Source organism: Carettochelys insculpta, chromosome 10, assembly GCF_033958435.1.
Source record: "Carettochelys insculpta isolate YL-2023 chromosome 10, ASM3395843v1, whole genome shotgun sequence".
Classification (NCBI taxonomy): domain Eukaryota; kingdom Metazoa; phylum Chordata; order Testudines; family Carettochelyidae; genus Carettochelys; species Carettochelys insculpta.
In genome coordinates, this window is record NC_134146.1 from 34,378,731 (window position 1) to 34,405,914 (window position 27,184).

Below are 27,184 nucleotides of genomic sequence, written 5' to 3' on the forward strand. Positions count from 1 at the left end.
CTGAGTAGATTCCATCTACAGCCGATGGTGGTTGAGAAGGAACTGGTGGGGACCGGATCGCGCACGTGGCCGAGCGTGTACAGGGGGCAGCGCGTGCCAGCGCATGCGCGATCCAGGAGAAACTGCTGGAAGATTTCCGATCTGCAGCGCCAGGCGAGCCCGACACCTTTTGTGGAGCACCCCTGGGGACCACTCGAAGAAGAACTGACAGTTTTGAAACTGGTTACCAGAAGTTTTATCCAAGACCCAAGTTACTGATAGGACTGTAACTGTTACTAAACTTAGCTTTGGTTCGTTGTACTGATAAAGGCGTATCATGCACTAATGTTTTAAAACAAAATATACTATAGGCACCCTGAAAACCCCAAAGTAACCATTGCTGTTTCGGAAATAGTCTAATTCAAACTTAATCTATACTTACACCAGGGGACTGGTCCTTAGTGAACATTCCCCAGGTGTTCCAGTTCATATCACGCCGATATGTGGTATGTTCAGTTTCACCAAATCCATAGACATACTGTGATGGAAGGCGGGTAGAAATCTGAATGAACATGTCACTAAAGGTGAAGCCAGGTACCTGAGAATCCCAACTGAAAGAGAACAATTATCCGAGTTTCATTAGTAAAGAGCTGAAAAAAATACATAAATAATTGTGGCTGAGAATTGCAAAAGTTATACAATATATTTGACATATTAGCCATGTAGTTGCTGTTATTAATAAAATGGAGAGTGACAAATCTACTAACAGACTGCATCACAGTGTAAAGAAATTGGGTATTTTTCAGTAGACTCCAGAATTTAGTTGAAATGAACACTGAACACCTATTATGGAGTTTCTTAGAACTGAAGAACTCTAATTATATTTTAACTTCAACTTTATTGAGGCTTTTAAACCCATTGTATTGTATGTTTAGTAAGATGGAACATGGGGAAGGAAGAGATGTTAGAGGGTCTTATAATGAAGGTTTGCATGATTTGTTATATCAAGGTTGAAAACAGTTGTGTTGGTTTGGATAAGCACCTGGATTTTTTACATCAAAATCAAATTCTGAAACTTTTCCATCTCTTGGGTAATTTTAGCTGTTACTCTGGAGAGAACTTGAACCTTTCGTAGATTCAGAAGAGTCCAAAGCCAGAAAAAATTATAAAATAAACAAAACAATCTACTGTGACCTGCTGTATAACACAGGGTCAAGCTGCACCCTGGGCAACTAAGGTAAGAAGCGACCACTGCCCCTTGGTGCAGTTGTCAAGTCACATAAAAGGACCACAAACTGGTCATGACTGGGGCCCACCATAAGCCACAGGAAGTGCATGTGTCCTGGGAAGTTCACTTTGTGGAAATACCAGAGAGGTAGCCATGTTAGTCTGTATCTGCAAAAAAAGGACAAGTAGTCCTGTGATACCTTATAGACTAACAGAATTCTGTTAATGTAAAAGGTGCCACAGGACGACTTCTTGTTTTTGTGGAAGTCGGTGTCCTTCAGGTTGAGGAATGCATACCAGTCTCCCAGATCCAACAAACGAATGATAGGAGCCAGAGAGACCATGAGGAATCTAAACTTTTGTAAGTATTTCTTAAAGTGCCACAGGTCCAGAACATGTCTCAGCCCACTTTTGGGATCAAAAAGTAGCGAACAGAATCCTTTGTTCCAATACCTGGGAGGAACTTTTTCCACACACCCCCAACCCAGCATGTATCAACCCTGTTACCTCCTGTGAGAGGAGGCTCCTGAGAGAGGAATCCATGAAGAAAGGCTGGGAAGAGATGGAAAGACGGATGGTAATAAACTGAAGGGTATATATGAGATGGATCCTGCCCCACGCTTTATGGAAAAACTGCTTTGGAGTATAAATATGAATAACTCAGATTCTCTGGACAAAATGCCTCTTCTAATTTATTGTTTTCACTGTTATAATCTGCTTGATCTGTAAATCCTATTTTTGTTCAAGTATCATTTTTGTATCTGAAGTTCTGAGTATAACTACATATTTGTATTCCAAATGTTTGTTTGTGTGAATGAGGACTTCTGAGAACACATGCATCAAAAGAGAAGAGAAGACAGGAAAGCCCATCCACTGGTGTATGTATTACTGAGATGGACATTAAGTGCACCCTTAGAAACCTGATGGAGGAAAAGGAGAGGGGGAAGAAAATGAAAAACAAGGTTTCAAATGTAGCAGGTAATCTTACAACTAATGTCTGGATTGATTAGTGATAACTGGTGAGACTCAGTCCAGACCGAGAACCTTTTTCATTTCATTGCACAAGTAGCAAAATTAATTCATTTAACAGAAAGTACTTTTCACCAGTGACACCATGGCAGTTTGGCAAAATGTAGCCTATTCAATGTTAAGACATTATTTAGGCATTTACACCAAATACACAGATTAAAATTAATCTATAGCAAATAAACATTTACTTACATAATTGTTCCAGTGCTTCTACGCCGAATCTGAATACCAAATGGATTGTCCTTAATTGTCACTTCATAGAGTCGACCTGCTTCTGTACTTGAAGGATCGGGGATAAACAGTGGCACTGGAACTTCATATCTTTTAGTGTTGGCATCAAAAATCTACAAAAAGACAGGCAATATTCTTAAGGGTAAAGTACAAAAGACATTTTGTATGCATCTACTCTGATCCCTTTTAGACTAAGGAAATCTTTTTTGTGGAAAAAAATTGTGTGTGGAGGGAGTCCCTTTAAAAAATTAAGTACATTGTAAGGGACATAACACATTATAGTTATGGCCCTTGTGCACTACAACACATTGGACCAAAATTCTGTGGCTAATTTTCCTCGATTTTTGTGGCAACGTGTGGCTGCTTCATTGACTTATGAAAAAACAATCAAGCAGCACAGTATATTTTAGACTAAATGCATGTATGGCTATTCCTGATCAGCAGCAAAGGAACGTAGGGATTCTTATTAAAAGCCATAAAACCACAAAAGTGGATTTTTCTTTATGCTCCTTTGTAAATAAAAACATCCAGGTTAATTCCACTGAAAAATTTTCTCTTTCAAAGTAATTTAGTTCACAATTGCTATAAAGTCTTCAAAATTTAAGAAAAACCATGTATGTTGGAAAATGTTTGAAAAGATCTTTCTTTGTTTCTTTCTTCTAAATTCTTGTTTTGGATTAAATTTGAAAAACTTCGGTTGTGACTTAAAGGCTTAGGATGACAAGCATCTATAGATATGCATTTGCAAATGTGTGATATAAATGCAAAGCTTCTACTGTAATAACTTCCGAATATCATTGCTACTTACATGCTAAGATGTTATGTGCATTAATGTGGACTTGAATGAATGTGGTATACCAGTAACTAACAGAAGAAAACATTTGAGTATACCATTTTTATATTAATTGGGGAATTAAAATGTTCTAGTGACATCTGGTTTTCATTAAGACTAAATTCAGATCTTTTGATTGTGTCCTGCAAAGACATTGGAAAATCCCCTAACTTGTTCAATTCTATTAAGTAGCAGCATCGCACTCGTTGACTAGTCTTTCTGATTTCAGTTGGATGACCTGAAGAGTGAGGTAGGTGTTTCTCAACCTGAGCTAGAATCTGGTCCAGTGAAAAGCAGTCTCAAAATGAGATCCTACTCAGCCTGATTAAGGCAGCATACAGGTTGAACCTCTCTAATCTGGCACCCTCAGGACATGACCAATGCTGGATGAAAAATTTTGCCAGACTATGGGAAGTCAATATTGCCAAGCAGCATTACCAAGACTTCCACTGCTTACTCTGTTCTTAGAATACATTTAAAGGTAAATTACATCTAAACAACAGCACAGAACACTCAGAGACAGGACTCATGGCTGGAAAAAATTTATGGGACCACAGGAAACTTGGCCACACCCATGATAAGTTATCATCCAGCTAACTAAAATCATGCTGGACTATGGAGTTTGCCAGACAAGAGTGTTCTAGATTAGAGCTGTTCAACTTGTAGAGTGTTGCACTAAGGAAGATGACGCCGCATGTGTGGTTGAACACTGAAACATAAGTGGCTGCAGACTCCTCGCTCCAGCTCTTGTACACCCTATATAAGAACCCACTTTTCATCACGGTGTCTTTTATAAGATAAATGAAGAAGAGACATTCTATGACACCTTATGAACACTACAGCTGTGGAGTCTGATTTCCCACAGTTTGACCTGGTACCTCATCAATCATCACCTCTGCACTGAAGATAAAACCCTCACACATCCACGTTCATCACTGATGTTTGTTGAAACTGATGTAGCTCAGCTGACATGCTAAACTGTCTGAAAAGAGCTCAGAGAAAACTCCAAAGAGGTCAGAAGAAGCACTATGGAACATCACAGCACTTTTAACCTTCAGCACCCCAGACATGGAACACAATGTGGTATTATATTACATATGGAATAGATCAAATGGCTCACAGATCAGTATGTCATGGTATTACAACAGTATTTAACAACAGAGTGTTAACAACTTAATTGCAGAGCAAGCCATCGTTAACAGTTTTGAGAAAACATTATCCCTCACTTTAGAATAAAAAATGAAATGAAATGAAATAGCCTCAAAAACAGTGGATCTCAACCAAGGTATCTGTATCCCTAGGTATGGAGACGGCTTCCAGACAGGACATCAATTCCCTTAGGTATTTACCTAGTTTTAAAACTGGCTACATATAAAGTAGTAATCAAGTCAGTACAAACTCAAGTTTTATACAAACGATGACAGGTTTATACTGCTTTATACACTATGCACTGAAATGTAAGGACAATATTTATATGCCAATGGATTTATTTTAGAATTGCACAATGAAATGAGAAAGTAAACAATTTTTCAACAATAGTGTGCTGTGGCACTCTTGTACTTGTATGTCCAACCTTCGAAGCAAGTAGATTTTAAGTAAGGTGAGTATGCAAGACAAATCACATTTCTGAAAGGGGTCATTAGTCTGCAAAGATTGAGAGCTACTAAACGAGGAGGCAAATGTTAACTGCTCCTAGAGATATGCATTTGACAGAAAGCTCCTCAGCACCAGGACTGCAACTGTGGTGGCCTCTGCATGTGCCATTTGAAAGATGGGTCAGTTCTTACTCTCATCAGTAGCCACATATAGTCTAGTCACATTTTTAACTTTTTAAAAATGAAAAACTACCACCAAGAATTTTGACATACATTGCCCCAGCAGACTCAAACTGAAATTACCTTGAACTGCAACATGTTGTCGTCATGGTATTTCACTTCCAAGCGAAGCATGTTGATAGAGGGAGAACGCTCCCCATAGCGGTCAGGGATACTAAGATCTCTGAAGAGGTCAGCAGTAAGACCCAAAGTGGTGTTTTGAACATTGCTGACAGAATAGCCATAATTATTTGGGTAGTAACATGACGGCACAAGTGAGTTAGAGGCAACCTGAAAAATATATTGTTGATTAGAAAACAGTATGTGACCCTATTTTAATAATAATAGATGATAAATCCAGAAAAATCCCATTTTAACAAGTAATGCATTACATGAGCATTAGTTGCAAATGTTATTGCAACAATGCTGAACGGTATAAAATCCAACCCTAATGAGGAAAACAATGATTCATGCCAGGGCTTTTTTGTTTTCTGAATGCCACAGAATGGCTTTCCAGCACCATTTTTCATGACGCCACCGCCATATGGAAGGCAACTGGGCGGTGCTCCCTCTTCACCACATGTTCCCTCTTCATGCAAAGGGGCAGAGGTGGGTGGGGAAAAGCAGCTCAGAGCCACACAGGTAAACCACCCCCCTCCTCTGTTCTGCACATGTGTCACTCTGGCTGGGAGACGTGAAGCTCCTCAAGTCCCAGCGTGGCTTCTGCAGCTCCACCTGGGAGCAACACAGCTCCAGCTGCCCTGACACCTGTGGCCCTGCGTGGTCCCAGACGCCTGGCATGGCACTTGCTTGGCTCCAGCAGCCTGATGCACTTCTATTCTAGTTGGAGTAGCCCCTGTGGCACCAGGTCAGTACCTCACTGGCGTTCACTTGGGGAGGCCTTTGGGAAAGGGCATTTAGTTGGGCAGAGTGTGGGTGTCTGTTTCTGGGGGAGGGGATTGATCTAAACCTGGGAGGTGGGCTGGGGGTGTCTAGCTCTGAGGAGGGGGAGGGCATTCATTTTGTTTAGGGAGGGGGAGCTGGGCCTGCAGGCAGGGGTAAAGCCTGGGGTTGGCAGTTTAGCTGCCAGGGGGGTGGCTCTGGCCCCTCAATGGTGGGGGGCGGTGTTTAAACCACTGGTGGTGGGTTGGGGCTTTAAGTTCCGCCACTTTTTTTCCAGGAAAAAAACTAAAAAGCACTGATTTATGCAATTAATGTGAGAAAACTTTCTGCCATAGCAACGGTGTCTCTCAGAGGATGACTTCCCATTATAGGTATAGATAAACACAGCATTTGAGTTAAAAATTTCAATGCAGAAGAATTTAAGAAGAATTTAGGAAGAAAAGAGAGGCCATTCCTAGAAGTTATTTATGATTCATCATCTCTTGTTTACCTTTGAAAACATCAGAATTCGATAACTTTTTCTTTTGCTGAGATGTTTTTAATAGCAGCACCTCTCTTGTTTATATTATATTAGCTTTGGCAAGCAAAACTGAACTTAATGGAGGTGTTTAGAAGTCATTCTAAATCTCTCTGTCAAATTGCTTGTGTCTGCCTGTCTTGTATTTTCCTTTTGAGAGTGAGATATTTTTCCCATGCTTTTGTGTTTATCTCTGGAGGGCTTTTTCCTCCTGTGTAAGCAGCTTCAACTTTTACTGAATACATGGACAAGGAAAATACAATGTTTGCACCATGAAAAAGAAAAATTACAACAGCAAAATCCTTCTCAACTTTTTCTAAACAGATGTGCAATCAAACAGTATTTGAGAGGTGAAATCTTGCGTGCATCAAGTAGTCCTCAATGACAAGCAGTAGCTTTTGTTGTTTAGGAAGAATTGAGAATTCACCTAATTGCTTCCTAATTTCATTGACTAGAGTATACTGAGGAAATCTTTCCACTGAGGACTCAATCTTACACCCATTTTCTTGGATTCTAATCTTTTCCTGACACCCAGATTACTACTGTACTCCTTGTCATAAGCAATCCTGGAACCAAACAGCTAAAGAGAAGGATGGAAAAGAGAACAAAAATAGAACAGAGATGAAAGGACACTTCAGAAGGTACTAAGGGTTTGTCCACACTTGTTTGACATGGTGGAGATTGATCTTCTGGGGTTCGTTTTAGAGGGTCTAGCATGCACCTTCTAAGTCAAATGCTGAACATGCCCCCATCAAACCTGGTGCGCATCAGAGTTGTGAAGAGTAGGGAAAGTCAATGGGAGAGTTTCTCCTGTTGACCTGTGCCTTTGGAGACAGGTATGAAATTTGACCTCAGGTAAGTCAACTCCAGCTTTGCGATTCTCGTAGCTGGAGTTGTGTATCTTAGGTCAACTTTGTCCCGTAGTGTAGACATGGCCTGCATGTAGAAAACTTAGGTTCGTATCTTAGGAGTGATGCCATACACAGATCTTGCAATGCTGATATTATTTGGATTTCCTCTTTTTGATTGTTCTTCTCAAGTCAGAGAGCTTAATGGCATAACATCCAACATCTCAGTCCCAACAGTCGGACTGACGGTTATAATGGTAAGGATGACTAAATCAGCCTGTCAGGCATAAGCAAGCTTCCATGTGATTCCCAGAGAAGCAATTTCCAAAATGGGTGGCAATCCTGTCCCGTATAAAGAGCATCAACTTTGATCCACACAGTCATACTTATTTTCATTTCTTAAACATTCTCTTGTATTCTTCAAACAATTCTGCAATATCATAAATTACCTGAAAGCTCTAGTCAACAGTTCTTTTAGTTTAAATAAAGTTTGTGTCATTAAAATAGTGTTCTCATTCCGGCTTCACATAAATCATATCTGCTTACCTCCCAGATACAGCCACGCGCTTTGCAATTTTCTTGTGATGCACCCAAATCAGGATAACAGTTAAATTTCTCATTGTCTTCAACCACTGGAATAGACCACTCCACTGTATAGGGTTTCCCTAGATCAAGCTGAAGCCCGGTAACATGCAGGACCTTTGAAAGGAAATAAAAATACAAGAATTCTACCTCAGACTACTACATTTTTCAGCTCACACACTGTTCATTGCATAGTGATTTCTTTTTGTCTTCTTCCTCTCATCCCAAATTGAAACAATTGTTTGAATTTAATGTGGCACAGAGTTTGAATTCCAAACTGTGGGCTTCCAAGGTACTCTGTAAAGATCAGGATTCTTCTCTCTTTTTAAAACCAGGCATGCATTCTGATTTCACCTCTGCCCAGGAATTCCTGCTTTCCCATTCAAGAAATGGTGGCACAGCTAAATACAATAAGAGGTTTTTGTATGTTTCAGGCACAAGGCAGAAAGATGTGGGACTTCAGAAAGGAGACATCTTCGTAGAAAGCACTAGGAATATGCTGGCGGTGGGAATTAGCTTGCATTTCTCCACCAGAAGAGTGGCAACCCTAAAAACAGCTATAAGAAGTTACAATTATATGTCAAAGGCAGTCCAAGGGAATGTATCTTGAAGACCACCTTAATAAAATGGATTTGTTCCAATCAAAGTTAATTAATTGTTATTTCAAGTTAATACTGACTTCTTCTACACATGCATACATACGGAAAGGGTCACAGGAGAGATTTGTTAGTCCTGGGAAATCTTTATATTTTATGAAACACTAAAAAGTGTGTTGGATATTTCACACAACATGCTGAGTGAAATTATGCTCCAATAACTGCATTGCAAGTTTTCCCAATAACTTTAAGGGACCTAGGTTTTAACCCATAGAGGTAGGACCTTTGTCCTGAAGTGCACATTGCTTGTATTTGACAAAAACACAACAAACATCAATTACACCTAGGTACGGACAGGGGGAGATGGAGAAAACGGGTGGTAAGAATAGAATCATCCAACTTTTCAGTATTTCTTAGAGATGTTATTTTCCCTCAGTTCTTTTAGGGCTTAAACAAGCTTTTAGCAGGGTTGAAAAAAATCAACCACTTAGAACTGGGATTTCTGAACCTGAAGGGTTTTACTTCAGCAATAACTTGGCCACACTGCACACTGGTTGTGTCATTTTTTCTTTTTTACCTTGTCAAATTGAAACCTTGCTTGACTACATTACGTGTTATTTACTAATCATCATACAACAGTTCCAGGTTATTTGACTCTCAATGAAAATATTTCATTATTAAAAACTGTAGGGTTTAATAGAGCAGCCGAAATCTGATTCAATGCCAAGTTTCAAGAGGAAAGGTTACACACAGTAAATACCCTTTTATAACCTTAAATTAGCTCCTTACCTGTTTTGTACCATTATAGCTGATACTATGGAGGGATGGAATTGTCACACCATTTTGTTTTACTGTAACAGCTGAAGGTACTGAAGGAACTCCTAAGATCTGAAGTTCACTGAATTTTAAATTGTTTGGGTCAGTATATCCATTGTGCTGAACCTTAATCTCTAAAACATTCTGAAAAACAACAAAATATATTAGATTCAAGTTGTACTAGCTTATTAGCAAATTGACTTTTAGATGTGAGAGTGTTTGACAGTATGACCATTTAATGCTGATAATTAGATGAACACATCCAGTTCCTTCTTTCCAGACTCACTCACTCGTTTCTTATATTGGATGGCTCTGGAGCAGGAACTTTTATGGAATATACATAGGCATCCAACTGCAGCTTCTCTAGTTAGGCCTGCAGGTGTAGGGGAACAGCCAAAGGAGCTTTTTGCCCTTCTCTGCTGTACAAGCACAGAGGTCAGCCACAACTGTAATTGTCCCTTAATTGTAGGCTGCTCTCTGCTAGGGATTCCTATTGAAACACCAACTCAAAAGAAGCTTGGGACCAGCAGGGCCTGGGACGCTCCCTTCCTTCTCAGCCACCAAGGCGTGAGAAATAGATGGCACGCCATTATGAAACAGAAAGCAGTAAATGCACCAGAATACATTCCACAATGCTGTCAGCTCCTCTGCTGAGTCAGAGAATGGCCATGCATCTCATACCAGTAAGGTGCATATAGTGGAGCTAGAGGTGTAATTTCGAAGCTGGATAAATGCCTGACCCAACCTTTGATTGAGCTAGCATGCTCAAAGTAACGGAGCTGCTCCTGCATGAGAACAGGATTGGCCACCTGTTGCAAGTACTGTCCTGCATGAAACCTAGCTATGTATTCAGGACAGCCAGCCTATCCCAGCCTATACCCACGCAGCTACAGCTAACACAGCTCTTTTGAGTGCACTGACATAGTCAGAGCTAGCACAGATGCGTCTGCTCAGGCTGGAAATGAAACCCCCAGCTCCAGTGTAGAAATGTCTTTACTGCAGCCTGAAACAACAGGTAAAATCAAGACCTAGAAAACGAAATATTTTCATGCCACCTCTTTATGCTGTATCTTAAAATGGATCGAATCCTTCCTGCTCTCTCCCTTTTTTTTTCATAACAAGAGACATTTTCGAATGGAAATTGAGATAGCCTATCCTTTTAGGATAACCTAATCTCTCTCACTTACTTCCCATATAATATTTCAAGCAATAAACTTATTGTGACTTTGAGAACTTCTCCACAGTGTGGAGGTGGTTTCCAGGAGTTTTAATTAAAGCTAAACATTTATTTAGGTTACAGCGTCCTATCTTCAATTTGAATAGCACAATAAAATATTGGTTTCCTAACAGGAGAATTTGTCCCAAGACTGAGTTGTTTTCTCTGCATGTTTTCAAGACAGACCACAAGAAAGTTAGACGTATTCTAGTCACCAAAGCCTGAAAAAAGCCACCACAGGGCTGGCCTGCTAACAGGGGCATGAGGGAGGGCAAAAAGGGCAATTACCCTCAGGCCCTGTGATTCAAAAGACCTGGGGCTCCTGCCAACCACTGCTACTGTGCCAGGGGCCAGAGCTCCAGGGCACTTCACACTGCTGCTGTTGTGCACTGATCTGTGTGGAGAACTGACTGGGAGAGCCTAACCCCCACCCCATCCTTTCTGCCTTAGGCCCCCACCCCTTCCAGGTGCGTGGAGTCAGTCCCCACCACACCTTACTCAGGGGACTATGAGTGTCAAGAGTACTTGAACTAAGCGAAGCAATCTTGGAACTATTAGCAATTATCTTTGAGAATTTATAGAGAACGGCTAAGATCCTAAAGGACGGCAGAAGGAAAAACATAGTATCTATCTTTAAAAGGGGAGCAAGGGGGAGTCGGAGAATTATAGACCAGTCAGCCTAACTTCAGAGCCTACTCTCCACTACATTATCTAAGCTGGGAGGTGTTGAAAGTAATTTTGGTGACAGGATTAGGATTCAAAGTGACCTCGACACATTGGAGAACTGGTCAATGAGGGCAAGTGCACAGAGCAGCGCTTCGGGATGTGAAAAAGAAACCCAAACAACTTACACACAAATACAGAATTGGGACTAACAAGTTAGGCAGTAGTACCGCTGAGAAAGGTCTGGGGTAATAATGCATCACAAGTTGAATATGAATCAACAGTATGACACAGAAGCAAAAAAACCTAAATCATCCCGGGGCATACTAACAGGAGCACTGTATGTAAGACACCGATATTGTACTGTTGCAGTCGGCACTGATGACACAGCTGGCATACTGTGTACAGCTCCTGAGTGTTAGATTTTAAGACGTGGACAAACTGGAGGGAATACAGAGGAGAGTAACAAAAATTAATCTTTTAGGTCACTTGTATAAAGAAAAACTGGATATATTTAATACTGAGAAAAGAAGATAGAGGTGGAGCCTGGTAAGTCTTCAAACACGTTAAAGACTGTTAAAAAGAGGACGGTGACCAACTGTTCTCTGGGCACAATCAAAACAGGACTGCAGCAAGAGATGGATGGTAGCTATTAGAAAAAACAATCCCCTTTTCTGGGGTTTTTAAAGAACAGGTGAGACACACTCCTGTCAGGGATGTTTTAGGCATATTTCCCACAACATGGGAGGCTGCACAGGATGACCTCTTGACATCACTTCCAGATCTACACTTCTATGATATAATCGACATGCAGGAATGTTGCAATGAATCATATTAGTGAAATGGGAAACAGATAAATGGAGGGGAAGAATGAATGTAGATATAATTTTAAATAAAACTAATGAGCCTTGCAAAAATGTTTGTTGGGAGGTAAACACTTAAAAATGACAAATACATACCTGGCTTGCTGAAAATTTTGCTAGGAAATAACTTCCATTTTCATATGTATCTATTAAGAAAAAAGAAATCAGCAGCATCAAATCTAGTCTATTACTTAAAAAAGGGATGAAATAACTCCAATGCAGTCAAACATTTACAAATTCAATCCTTTTCTCAAATTTTTATTTGCTGTTTTCACAAATGATTACATATCACAGATCACGGTTCTAATATTCTTATAAATACTAAAATTAATGTTATTCAATTAGCATAAAAATTTGTTCCAAGTGAGCAGTATTCGACCAAGAGACCTAGATTTATGCTCAAAATTTTCAAAAAACTTAGATAAAGAAATAACACCTAACTGTTTTTAGAGATTTTGATGAGTAATTATTTCAAATTCAATTAAAGAATCCTCACGGTCCACTATGTAAGAATAACGCATGAACTACAGAATATACCTCAGAGGTGACCAGACAGCTCCTTGCAGTCACTTGCCTTCTGCTTCTGTGCAGGGTTGGGTACAAACTAGGATGGGGCAGGTTACAAACCTGCCTTAGGTTTATTTATCAAATCTAGGCACCATAATTATGGCCATGCAGCCTCATCTGTGCTCTCTTACCATTTTGGGCCAGCAAATAGGCTGCAGACCGATCCAACAGGAGCATGTTAGAAAACCCAAGAATCAGCCAGTGGAAGGAGGGTGCTCAAAGTCACCTATATTCCCACCTTCAGACACCCTGGAGGAGACGTCCCATGATACATGAAACGTCATAGTTTAAAAATGTTAACTGTTTAATTAGTTTGGTCCTGATCCTCTTACACTTTTATGCTGCCACTTGCATGAGTGGAAACCATCTCTGACATTATACCAAAAGCAATCACACTTACCAATGCTTATGCCATCATCCCAGAAAAGCTGTCCTTGAGCAACTCCATTATCATCCAAAGCCACAGTCAGTCCCATTGAGTTCTGCCGGCTACAAAAACAAAAAAGGAAGCCAGCAAAAACATTCATTTTCCCTTTTTCATTGGAGCCACAGCTTGTATATTCTGACAATTGTAAGTGGACGTCTGGATTCCCCGACCCACACTCACAAATATAATACAATTTCTATTATATCATCAAACTGAGCAGATTTTTTGTACTTAAAAAGAAGTAGCAAGAGGATTCTTCATTTTGGACTAATTCTTGTCAACTTCTGTTCCAAGCTCAGTGTTATGGAGAAAGACAACAACAAAAACTGGGGGCTCATCCAGCCTTTGATCTGTATTCACAACTCCCTTAAAAATCCATGACTTTTGCATGACTGGAATAAGGGGAGTGCTACATGTGTCCTTTAAAGAGGAAAACATGCTGTAAAATAAACACACACTTTTTCTTACTGTATATACTAAACAGGGTACAACAGAGGATAAAAACCTTATCCATTCATTAAGGTCTCAAAAGCTGAGTAAATAAATGTCTCTCATTTTCAAAGTTATAAATTAACAGATCAATTCTAATTTCCATGTACAAAATTGTTAATATTAGGTAAAATATTAGCATTGTTTTGTATACATTACTGTAACATTATCTTAAAAGGGAACCCTCCAATTTACCACATTTACCTCTGATTGGTATTAAGACCAGGTTCTTGCCAGGGGATGATGTAACCACCCCGGATATGAAGATTGATATGCTCAAGAGGTGCTTTCAAAGTGTGGAATTCTCCCCTCACTCCAAGATCAGTTCCCTATAACAGAAGGTGATTTTTTTTTTTAAAAGTGTGAAGGCATGAAGAATGTGTGTCGTGCAATTTTGCTTTCCAATACACATTTTCTCCGAGAAATCAAATGATGCAAATACACATCATTGTACGAAATAAACTGACGAAACATTAACTGACGTCTATAAACATATCACCACCAGGAGTGCTATATTTTGGCTACCAGGTGCTTCTGCTTCCTTTGTTTTATTGTTTGTAACTTTTCTTGTGCTTTAATTGTAAAACATGGACACTTCACGAGAGGTTCCTGAGACACAGAACAAAGAGGACATATGCTTTGCATCCAACATACCAGGTACATGAGCAAGCTGTTACCATGTAATGTACACCTCATTGTATCAGTGCTGGTTAATTATGCAACGTAACGAAGTAACTCAAAATAAAATGATGATTGTTATTCAATGGAAACCAGAGTCATTTCTGAAACACCTTTGCTGTTCTCTATACTGGCACTTCCATATATTCCACAGTTTCTTTGTTTAAAAATGGTGACAGTGGAACTGGTTACATGCCAAAATAAAATCTTATTTGATTAATCAAAGTCTTCGACTAAAAATAGCAACTACTGTCAAATACTGGAATATAATATTAGAGCCTCACCATTCAAGCTGATAAGTGCATTCTGAGAGGCACAACTGTTAGTGGGAATTAAAGATCACCAGCATCTCTAAGGAAGTGGATAGTACCTTCTCCGATTCAATTCTTTAAGAAGGTCTATTGTACAGAGAACACTCCCGAGTTACTTACCGTGTAGTAATCATACCAGCGTGCATTGGGTACGTATGCATTCACTTCTGTAGCTCCCTGAAATGTGAAAATATATTTAAATGAGACTTAAATCAATGTTTATATGCTCTTGCTTTCAGAAGTTCAATTCATGAAGAATATAAATATTTAAAAGCTTACTGGGTCCAAAACAGGGCTAATCAGCAACGCTGGGCCCCATAAAAACTGTTTGTATATATCCCATGTTGTTTTGTCTTCCACAAACCTAAAAGAGTGAAAACATTATAAATCAGTGTTTACTCTTTTTAATTCTGGGCACACAGTCAGGTTCATACCGCCAATCAAAATCAGGTGTGCGAGAACCAAAAGACATGTTCTTGAAATACTGTCAATTCAACTGGAGCAGGGAGGAGCTTGAAAGACATACAAGGAAGCTAATTCTCAAGGGTTTACAACCAATTTCATCAAAGTGGCCCTGTCTACACGAGCCCCAGACTTCGACATGGCCACGCAAATGGCCATTTCGTAGTTTACTAATGAAGCGCTGCGGGCGGCCGCCGCGCTTCAAAATTGACGCGGCTGCTTTTCGAAAGGACCTCGCCTACTTCGAAGTCCCCTTATTCCCTGCATTTCAGCGCTTCATTAGTAAACTTCAAAATGGCCATTTGCGTGGCCATGTCAAAGTTTTGGGCATGTGTAGACAAAGCCAGTAGGTGCAGTAAGACTAGAGAAACGGCTTAATGTGCAGAATAGCAAGAAAACAAATAACTGCTATTCCCCATTAGTGGAATGGTCATTTAAGGGGTATCAATGTCTCTTTATTAAAGTGATGCCTGCACCTATTCCCAAATACCCTCTTCCCAGAATGCCCTCTGCCGCGCCTCCCTCCATTCACTGTGTGATGCAGCTATAAAAAATTCACTCATCGGAAACTTAATTTCCAAATCCTTAGTTAATTAAAAAAAAAACTAAGAGTAAACGCAAATGTAAACTGGTAGATGAGCACTGCTTATTTTCTTCACGTATGAGATGGAGCTCTTTTGGAATGAGGAGCACATGACAGTCTTTACCAATATGATGCCTCCTTCCCAATATAGATGCTAGAGTTTCATGTAGACAAGTTTCTCTGCCCTTAGATCTGCTGCAGTGCCCTCTAGGACAATGAAAATGGAATCTGAAATATTTGACTACAGTTCTGGGATGAAGCCCCTATTTGACAATTGTGCTCCTCAGCCACAATGTAACTTCCTACACTAAAGGTAAATCTTATCTGTGAAGGAGATAGAGTTTTCTCAGGGGCCAGTCTAACAGAATAGATAGAAGGACCATTTCAAACTTCTATTACCTACCATTCCCAGTGGAAGACACACTCTAAGACTATGTCTATGCTAGGTAAAATTAGTTGACTGCTGATACACAATGCTAGCTAAGGCAACTGTATAGCTAGAATTGGCTTATCTGCACTTGCCTTACGGGGCTGTCCTTACCGAAGAAGAAGGTTGACAGAAGAGTGTCTCCTGTCAACCTCCCCTACTCTTCATGTCCCACAACTGTGACCCCTAAGAGGTTGATTTTGTGCATCCCTACCAGGCACACAAAAGAGAAGCCTGGAAGATCGACCATGAGAGGGTCAATCTCCTGGTCTAGTGTAGACAGATCCCTATGGTGGACTCTTTGGATTGGAGGACTATCATGGTGGATGAGTTCTGTGTTACCTCTTCAGCGAGATTAGATATTACAAGCTATTGCCCTTGGTCTGTCTTTGATGAAGTTGGTCACTTGCAGTTACATACTCAAAACACCAGTTATATTATCAATTAAAACTCACAACTTGACACGGATGTGTAAAGACATAACCTGTCTCTCCCACCCCACCCCCCACCCGAAGACAAAATAGTCAGGAAGACATAAAATCTCTCACAATACTGTCAACTGGGTATGCTCCTTGGAGAGATGACTGAAGTAAACACTGTGAAAGGTATTAGTCATTGCTTAATTTACTACTGAAAGAGGCTCATACGATGGTCACAAGAGCACACTAAGAACCTGAGTAGAACAGAACAGAATAGAATAGTTTCTCAATATCATCAGTGAGACTGGATTACAGCCCTAGCCTCCTGACTGACCATTCTCTTTGCACTGCATGCAGCTGCTTCCAGAATTCAATCAAAAGAGGTTTCAGTAACAGAATATTAATTACACTTGCCAATAGTTCCCATGTAGAAATGAAGCAACATAATCCTACGTGGTTAAAGGTACTCAACCTGCCATTTACAGAGCATTAGCAGCTGGATACACTCCCTTTATTTCAAGTGATGCCATCTAGATGGCACGTCCCTTCTGCAAGGGACAGGTTGTTTCCCCCAGTTAATCGAAGATGGGGAAAGGCCAGTCAGAACAGAGAAGGACAAAGTTATGGAGAGTGGTGTACCCATAGTGTCATATAGGCCACAGGCAAAAATAATTATGACTGGGCAAAGACTGAGCTTCTGCTTCATAAAGATTCTGCTCAGATCAAGTTAAGTATCAACACTGATGTCAAACACGTAAAACTTACTCATGAAGCAGGGGCCGTGTTACAGTACCACCATAAGCATGGGCTTCATGCATTAAAGAGTAGAGATAAGGTAACAGTTTGTATCTTGTATTGACCACATCCCTCGAAATATTCTTAAATTTTTCGTCAAAGGAAACAGGATCTTGCCTCTAAAAATAAAGACAAATCAGGGTTATGTGTATTTTAGAAATCTCTCGTGTACACACCTTCCTGCCAAAGGGAAATGAACGTGAGCATCCAATAGTAGAATTTGGTTTTTACTGATTGAAGTTAAAACAAGAAGTTTTAAACATTTAGAAATCAGCCTAGTTACAGAACTCTGATAAGCTTTGTGGGTCCAGATCAAGACCAAACAAGGCTGGGTGAAGCAAACGTCTACTCTGTTGGCTTCCTGAGAAATGAAGTCAGTTCCCTTCTCTGTCAAATGGCAGGCATGATACCATGGTAATGGACACTGAAATTTAAGTTTTGATTCAATCTCCAGTGAAGTCAATGGAATTGCTTTCATTGGACTTCCATGATGCTCAGTCAGGACTCACTTGAAACTGACTGACCCAATCATTAATGCAAAGCAGTCCCTAGGAAAAGAACCACAATTAACGTCCTTTGAATTGACTCATCGCAGTGGCATATAATTAACAGAGAACTGTCAACTCACCATAGTTCCAATTACGTTATGATTTCTAGAAAAGGTGTAAAATGATCCAAGTTGCATCCAGCGGGCACACAGTTCATATGTGGTATCATTGAAGAAACCACAGATATCTGCTCCAATCTAAAAGCATTTAAAGATAATTAGATCTGAATGCCAGTTATTTCTAAATAATGTAAAAAGATTTAGAACAGGAATTCACAATACTAACAACTTACATAGGTAATTCCAAAGAGGCCAAACTCCATTATACCTGCCAAAAATCCAAGAAGAAATAAGACACTTTCCAGTTGCATCTTTTTCTGTCAGGCCAAATGCAGAGGTGACTCTTAGAAGGGAAGCTGGATCTCATGGAATGCACTACAGACACGGATCCAGACTAGGTCTCACTTCCCCAAAATACAAAATTATAAACTGCCAGAATTCCACTTTCTTGCTATAATATCCAAATTCACACCATCACCAAGGCTGTGTCTACACTTGCCCCATTCTTCGAAGGGGGCATGGTAATCAGCCTGACCAGAGAATACAAATGAAGTGCTGCAATGAATATGCAGCACCTCACTTGGATAATTCTCCATGCAGCAACTTCGAAGTGCTGGCAGGCCCTGTAGCCGCAGGCACTTCCAATTACCTGAGCAACTTCTAAGTGCCCTTACTCCCCACAATTTTGAAACAGAATAGGAGGAAGGGTTCCTTCGAAGATGGGGTTTAAAAAGCCCCACTGCTTTTTTCTTTAAAAAGAGTCTCTTCCGAAATGAGATTATGCAAATGAAGCAAGAGATATGTAAATCGGTGCCTCATTTGCATTTTCAATTTCCTTCATTTCCATTCCTCTTTCAAAAGAAGAATGCAAGTGTAGACACAGCCCAAATTTAGCCACTGTGTTTCAATGGATTTTTATTGTCCTTTGTGATGGTTTAAACCTTGAGGGACATTAAAATATGTTACTCCTCATACCAATGATAGATTTTTCAAGCTGGTCCCATCTTGCATAGTTATCTCCCAGCCAGTGACCGACCCATCGTCCACTAGAGGGATACGTTGAACGGGTGATAACAATTCCACGTTCCCCTGTGGCATTCTGAATGGCACTAATATAAACAAACACAAACAGAAGCACATTAGATGTGGAAATAATAGAAAAAAATCTTCTCTAAGATTAAAGCCACGCTACCACAGAATATCAACCTGCTCAGGGACGATCTTCCATGGTTTTGTTCCAACCATGCAGGGAACTGTGCTTTCTGGGGTCAAAGTCAACCCCAGATCTCCTTGTCAATGGCAAAGATTAAGAAAGGTTGATGGGAGAAACACTCCCATTGACGTTCTTCCACGTAGACATCCGTTGTAGTCAATCACTGATAAGTCAATTTTAGCTATGCAATTGGCACAGCAATTTCATATCAAGTGGTCAACTTCTATGTCTAGCATAGACAGTCCAAAATACCTGGAAAAATATAGTTCTTTGCTTCTGAGGTCTTGATCCTATGGGCATGCATGCACATATGTAACCTTAGTGTGAGTAGTTACAAAGGCTTAAGAACAATTAGTCACCAGAAGAAAGCTATTTATGTGCATACATTCTTGCAGGACAATGACCCATATCAGAACTCCTCGCCAGTAGGGAAAAGCGTTGGGGCTGTTCCCTTTGCAATCAGCATCACAGTTCTCCAGAAAAAACCTGCAAAGTGCTCAGCTCTTCTCAGGATCAAGTAGGGGGAGCAGAAGAACAAAGATTGCCCAGAGACTGAGTGGGAAGAGAGGGGAGGAGGGTCATGATGCCTTGCACATTGGTATGTGGGCATGTTCTGGCCCGTAATATTTTTCACATTTGAATTAACATTTCATGAATGCTGCATTATTATATTACGTATTATGCAATGAAATAACAATTCTAATAATTTGCCCTTGTGTGATACAGGTTGAGCCTCTCTAATCCTTACCCTCCCATCTGGCAAAACCTCTAATCTGGCATGATTTTACTTTGCAATAACTGAACATACCCCAGCCCTCACCCACTTCTATGCATTTCATTTGTCAGTTTTTATTTCTTTTTTTTTCCTGGGACCTCAGTGCTATATAACTGAGTCTGGACTAGAAATTCTATAGATCCGAAGAAGTGGGTCTGTCCCATGAAAGCTCATCACTGAATAAATCATTCTGTTAATCTATAAAGTGCTACTTGATTGCTGTTTTGTTTTGTTCAAAAACGGACTAACACGGCCACCTCTCTGTTACTATGTTCGGCGTGGATCAGATCAGTGGTTCTCAGACTGTGGCTTGGGATCCCAAAGTGGGAAGCAATCCCATTTAAATAGGATTGCCCAGGCTGACATTAGAACTGCTGAGGACTGGGCCAAAAACCCAAGCCAGCCCAAGCCCCACTATTGGTGTGGGGGGGGGCGGCAGGACTAAAAGCGCTTCAACCCTGGTTGACAGGTCTCAGGTTACAGTCCCCTGCCTCCGCTGTGGCTGAAGCCTTTGGGTTTAAGCTTTGCCCCTGCCCCCAACCCGGGGTGATGGAGCTCAAGCTTTAGCTTTAGGTCCCCCCACCCAGGACAGTGGGCTTTGGCAGGCTCAGGTCTTGGTCCCTCCTGGAGTTGTGTACCAATTTTTGTTGTTAGACGGGGACTGCAGTGCAAGGAAGTTTGACAATCCCTGGATTAGCTCAATTCTCTCTTCCAAAAGCATAAACAGGACAGGGAATTTAATTATAACAGACCTGCTATATCCTGGGTCAGCAAAAATACACCCCATGTTCACCCTTTACCCTGGCAAATGAACCTGTATTTATTGGGACTGAACTGCAGAGTAGAAAAAGGCAACCAGCTTTTTCAACCTGATCCAAAGCCCACTGAAATCAATGGAACGATTCCGATGGATTACAATGGGCTTTGGAACATCTCCTATATAAACTCATTACAATATTTAAAGGTTACAGCAGAAAAGCTAATATAACATTTAAAATAAGCTTAATTGTAACTTACAGTAAAGAGGAAGCAAACCATTCATGACAGAAATGCAGAGCATTAAGAATCAGGATGAACTATTCCATGGAAGCTAGCCCACTGACATCAATAGAAATACTCAGGGTTTGCACTCTAGTAACTGAGGTCACAATCTGATCCCAAAGAAGAAAAAAAGTGAAAAATGGCTCACTTGTAGGTAGGTTGTGCCTGTGACCATCCATACAGACTATGTACATCATAGTGCCTGACGGGGGTCCCATCTGGCAGGAACTGTTCACTTTCCATGCACAGGGTCACAAGATTCAGCCCTTTTTCCCTTTCTGCCAAAGCTAATGAGTAAGACATTAAAAATCAAACCATGTAATATAGTGTCAATAAAAAGCTAGGTCCGTCATTCACACTTGAAACCTCCATTTTTTTCTTCAGTATTGCCCTCGTTCAACTGCCTGTGTACAGATATATTTTGACAAGAACATTTAGGGCCATGTCTTCCCAGCAATTCTTCAAATGGAATAATGGCAGGATTTATCCTTGATGGCATTACCCTACCTTTTTGAGAATTTGTCTCCAAATACTATGTCCAGCATTCTCATGTGCTGGGTCACAGACACAATATTACTAAATATCTGGATATGAGCACGTACCAACTGTCATTGTTCTCATTACAAAGATGCTGTTTTAGTATATGTAATCAGGACCTTCATTTGTATGTTGCTGATGCTGAAAATCCTAAACCTGAATCATGATTTTAATAAAAAATTAAATTAATGCTTATATTTTATGCAAGGTTGGACCCAATCATCTTTCTTCTTTTGAACCACAGAGACAATGAACAAAAGGGAATGATTTAAATAACGTGTATGATAGTAAGAATGCAATCTACAGACAAGATTCCTTACGCGGCATATAAGGGGGCTTGTTTAGAAGTGGTTCTCTGCAGCCACCAATTGCTCCATTAATAAAGCTTGCTGGTTCATTCATGTCCTATTTTAAAGAAAAAAGAGACACATAAATATTTAGTAACTTTGTCCTGAACCAGTGTCAACTCTGATATTCAATAACTAAAATTCCTAATTGTGCCTATTTGAGTTTTAAGGGAAAATATACCGCATACTTATTAAAAAGGGAGTAAATGTATTCATACATCTAAAACAAACAGAAGATTCATCATTACCCTTCTGCTGATAGATGCTATGCTAATAAGCAGTCTTGTAGCACCTTACACTTCTCCAGAGCAATGGATGAAAGCAGGGGATATGTAAGAAAGAACAGTGATCAATGGGTTTCTCAGTGGATTTCCAGAACACAGTGGTGTTTGTGTGACCTTTGTTAATTTGTACTGTAGTGTCCAGGAAATGGATCTCTCATGTGGAACGGTCCAGGCTGAAATTGATGGTGGGTGGGAAATTGTTGAAATCCCTGTGGAATAGTATCCCTACCATGGGTCCACATGATGAAGATGACATCAATGTAAGGAGAGGAGAGGTGCTAGGGGATGGGAGGCAAGAAAACATTTTTGAGGTCAGCCATACGAATATTGGCATATTTGGGGGACATACGGGTGCCCATGGAAGTGCTACTGACTTGCAAGGTACAAATTGTTTCCAAATCAGAAACAGTTGTGTGCAAGGATGAGTCACATAGTGTGAGGACAAAGTCATACAGCTCAGCCACCAGATGCGCGCTGCTGTGCTGTTACAAATGTTATTTCATTGCTCAACTAGCCATTGGTATCCCCAGGCTTTGACTGAATGAATGAGGGTGCTACCCAAACTTGCATTTTATTTCCATAAACACCACCACTTTACTCCTAGCTAAGCAGTTCTGGGCATGGCTGCAAAGCTCTCTAGGGAATACAGCTGTGTCATATTGGAATCAGCAAGGGAAAGAGAGGTGGTCACTGGTGATGTTAACTACATAGGGCAGAGGTATGCACTCTGCAAGCCTAGGAGCTGCATGTGTATCCTGTTTCTCATACAACTCTAGTTCTGTTATCCATATGCATGCTGAGTAGTGCCACATGCTCACTGAATTGTGCCCACTGAAACGTCCCCACAGATCACTAATATATTTTTACACAGCTTCCTGAAGTACAGTGTAGTGATACTGATGGTGTTTATCCTAACTGATGTATCATTTTTGTCCTGCATTAATAAGCTTAGAAATCTCAGTGTTGTTATATTTCTCAGAAGGAGGATACATCTAATACATGTTTGAGAAAGATTGGTGGTCCTATCCCTTACCATTTAGGAGGTATTCTTGAACAAACAAACAGATTCACAGACAAATTCAGTATATACAGCTGCCTATTATCACAACTTAAAAGCAAAGTCAGGGTTTGGTCGTGCCATGGCGTAGGGTCTGATGATTCCCCACTCCCCCAGATCCATTGCTTGATGTTTCCCATTCCTCACTGTTGGGAAGTGAGGAAAGTGCACAGTTTGCTGCCTTCCTCACTCAGGCTGGGGAAGGTGCACTTTGCTTTCTCTATGCACTTCTCTCTCCCTCCCTCAAAGGGACAGGAAGGGAGAACAGAAAGTGGTGAGGGTGAGGAGGGGCTTAGGGCAGTGGTTTGGGTAGGGTGGGGGGTCTCAGGGAAAGGGGTTTGGCTTCTGTGTGTAGAGGGGAGCAGGAGTCCAGGCAGTGGGCTGGGTGTGGGGGTGGGTCAGGGCAGAGGACTAAGGGTACAGGAGTTAGAGTTGGGGGTGACGAGAGGCCCAGGGCTTGGGGCTGGGGGGCGGGGGGCAGGGGGCATACAGGTTTTGAGAAATACAAAAGTTCAAGTAAAGCATGCACATTTTCCTTTTATTTTCTAAATAAACTCCACTGATCATTATTGACATAAGGACCTGAGCAATGCTGGGTAAATTTGTTAGTTTTCTAGAAATGAATGGTAATTTTCTATAAATGTATAAGGTAATCTTTGGAAGTTGAGAATTTCAAAGGCATCTAGGAAATCTACACACGCATCTTCCAATCAAACTAGTGTGTGTCATAAACCCCTAGACCGGTTTGAAACTCACCCCAAACATGTCATGTTTCAGTCATGTGCATAAAACACATTGCAAGAAGAGAGATTGTTAACAATAGATTTTCCCTCATGGAAATATTTTTACTAAAACAGTTATTTTACACTGGATGGCTACAATTATTTAGAAAGTGAAGTGCTCTTTTGAGGTAGTTTTGGGAGGGCTTGTTAACAAAATATTATTTGTCAAAATGGGGTGACCAATGTGGCTTACTTGCTTTATGTGGATATACGCTGTACTCTCATCACTTCTAAAGGTACAATGTGAATTGTGTATGTGGTCTACATTGCTGAATTTCAGGCAATTTCAAAACCCGAAATTTAACTTTTCCATGGAGAATGATGGGTACTGACAGTGACAAAAGGAAGTTTACACAGCGTCCAGCTAAATAGTAACTGGTTGAAATCTATTTGTTTTAACCCCATTTTGAGCAATAAATTTACTCAAAAAGATTACACAACTCACTCAGAAGTACCCTCACAGGGACCAGGCTTTAGATTACTTTTCCACAACTACTGCTCTGATTTCAGTTATATACACTGGCTCCCCCAAAGTTAGATCCTTGAACTCTTACAGAAAGCATCACAAAATATAGCCCTCAGGCACAGAATCACAAAATCATATAGCATTAAAAAAATACATTCCCTTGAAGCTGTGGGTGAGGTTAATACTCAGGTTTACTGAAGCCACCTTAGAGTAAGAATTTCCTGAAACCAGAAACCATTGTCCTGCAATAAGTTATATTACTGAACAAAGAAACAAAACAAGAAAAAGCTGTGGACTTACTGTCCATAAGCCATCAAATTTCATGCTCTTTGCAGGATCCTTTGGATTAGAGTAGAATTCCACTATTTCTCTTTGCCACCATTGTGCTGTAGAATTGCGGAAAAAGTCTGGGAAAGCTGCATAAGCTCTGTACAGCTAAAAAAAGCAACACAAAGTATGAAAAGGAACAAAGGTATTGGATACCAATGTATTCAGCTGCTTTATGAACAAACAAATTAAACCACTGGCTAAGATTTTAATTAAACTACAGAAATCTATTGTTAATATTCACCTAGAGGGGTATGAAACACTTATCCTAAAACTAGGATTTTTGTAATTATTTAAGTAACGTTTCCCCAACTAAAGTAAATAGCATCAAGTAAACAGACTATCAGAATGTACGTTTTTTTTCCCCATGAGGGAAGCACACTAGAAGATTGCGACAATTGTAAACAGAAGGGCAAGGGAGGCCGTTAGTGGGAAAACGATATGCTTTAAAATGTGGAAGTGAGATTCAAGTGAGGAAAATAGGAAGGAGACAGAACTCTTTAAAGCTAATTGTGAGACTATCATCAGACAAACCAAGAAAGAATTTGAGACCCAACTTGTTCAACATGTGATAAAACCAACAGTAAGAAATTTTTAAGTACATCAGAATCAGAAATCCTGCCTTACAGGCAGTGAAGCCATTAGATGACAAAAGGTTTTTAGAAGATCACTCAAGGAAGACAAAGCCAATACAGGAAAATTAAATTAGCCCTTTACAGTGGTTTTCACAGCAGAGGATGTGGGGGAGATGGCAACATCAAGGCTAATTTTTGGGGGAAACAAATTTGGATAAGGATAATTCATTGGGGAACTGTGAAGCTATGCCTCAACATTCAATTCGAATTTTTCAAGGGAGCCACCAAGACATGGATAACAGTGATCCAGTCAATATCGTGTACATGGATTTTCAGAAAGTCTTTGACAACGTACCTCACCAAAGCCTCTTAAGCAAACCAATGTGTTATTAGATAAAAGAGAAAATCTTGTGGATTAATGACTGATGGAAAGACAGGAAACAAAAGGTCAGAATAAAGTCAATGTTCATAGTAGAGAGTGGTGAACAGCAAAGGGTCTGTACTGGGACCTGTGCCATTCAACCAACCCATTAATGAAATCAAAAGGTGTTGAACAGTGAAATGATGAAGTCTGAATATAGTATAAAATTATTCACAATAGTCAAGTCCAAAGGAGACTGAGGACTTGTAAAGGGAGTTCCCAAAATTGAGTGACTGAGCAAGAAAATGGAGAATGAAATTCAGCTTTCGTAACTAGAAAGTTATGTAGCATATTCGAAAAAAATCATCCCAAGTATACACAAACAATGCCACTAAATAAATCTATGCTATGCCAAAATATATAACTTGAATACCATATGTGGCTCATTCTAGTCATCTCATCAAAATTAAATAAATAAATAAATAAATAAATAGTGATACTGGAAAAAGATAGAGAGAAGGGCAACAAAGATGATCAAGGGTAAGGATGGCTTCCATAAGTGGAGAAACTAAAAATACTGGGACTATTCGTCTTTTAAAAAATTACTAGGGGACCAATGACACAGGTGTATACAGTCAGAAATGGTGAATACAAAATGAAGTGTTATTCACACTTTTACACTATACAGATACCAAGTGTTACATAAGGACACTAATAGGCAATAATTTTAATACCAACAAGAGAAGGTACTTTTTTGCTCTGTTCTGCGCACTCCTCCTGAACTTCCAGAACACGTCACTATCAGAGGCAGGATGCTGGGCTACATAAACCCAGTCTCATCCAGAATTCCAGCTCCTCTGTTATCAAGTCATGCCAACCTTATTGTTCTGAAGAGGATGAAACATTCCCTTCTCACAAGCCTCAATTCTTAATACAGGACTAACATAAAAAAGACAGACGGAGGCCCTAGATCACCTTAGGGTCTGATTCCATATATTGGCTTCAGTGGGAACTGAGGCTGCTCAAGACTCCATGTAAAGGATGTCTTATGCTCCCTTTGTTTGTGCCTGACCACTCTCGCAGGCCAGGTTTGAACAGCTTATATCTGTGGGAGTACTGTAAGGTAATAGGGACAGAGGGTGAAATGCAGTCTTTATGACCATGTGTTTATTGGAGAACAAGATACAATTTCCAGCTTGGGTAGACAGAACAGCAGTAGCTCTGATTGAACTAGTGTGATAAATACAGATGTACAGCTACCATGGTGAGAGCTGCAGAAGTACCTAGCTTGAGTCGCTAGGAATGCACATAGGCTGCTTGCTCCTCTCACTCCTTGTGCTGATGTGGCTATTTTTTGTGTTCAGTCGAGGGTGAAAATAACTTAAGTTTCTGACAGGATCTGTTGCATCACACCCCTGGAATGGAGAGGGGACCTCTCGGCAGGCACATGCAGGGTGCAATACAGCAGTTCCTGTACGAAATTTAAGTGTGGGGGGCTCAAAGCAGAGAGTTAGGGAGTGTTGGGGTTTGCAGCATCT

General features: G+C 40.3%; 1 protein-coding gene across 3 annotated transcripts in view; it reads right to left on the reverse strand.

Moving 5' to 3' along the window:
• The window catches only part of SI (sucrase-isomaltase), a 262,662-nt gene that overhangs the window by 99,739 nt on the left and 135,739 nt on the right, over positions 1-27,184 (reverse strand). For all 3 annotated transcript variants that reach the window (XM_075003677.1, XM_075003678.1, XM_075003679.1), the window contains 17 exons: positions 24,684-24,818; positions 21,768-21,852; positions 21,059-21,197; positions 18,857-18,990; positions 18,115-18,149; positions 17,903-18,019; positions 17,245-17,393; positions 14,868-14,952; positions 14,709-14,765; positions 13,804-13,928; positions 13,084-13,172; positions 12,213-12,262; positions 9,348-9,518; positions 7,927-8,079; positions 5,197-5,403; positions 2,428-2,579; positions 422-590 (listed from right to left, as the gene is read on the reverse strand). In XM_075003677.1, coding sequence (XP_074859778.1) covers positions 422-590; positions 2,428-2,579; positions 5,197-5,403; positions 7,927-8,079; positions 9,348-9,518; positions 12,213-12,262; positions 13,084-13,172; positions 13,804-13,928; positions 14,709-14,765; positions 14,868-14,952; positions 17,245-17,393; positions 17,903-18,019; positions 18,115-18,149; positions 18,857-18,990; positions 21,059-21,197; positions 21,768-21,852; positions 24,684-24,818 — 2,052 coding nt within the window. The remainder of the gene's footprint in view (positions 1-421; positions 591-2,427; positions 2,580-5,196; positions 5,404-7,926; positions 8,080-9,347; positions 9,519-12,212; positions 12,263-13,083; positions 13,173-13,803; positions 13,929-14,708; positions 14,766-14,867; positions 14,953-17,244; positions 17,394-17,902; positions 18,020-18,114; positions 18,150-18,856; positions 18,991-21,058; positions 21,198-21,767; positions 21,853-24,683; positions 24,819-27,184) is intronic.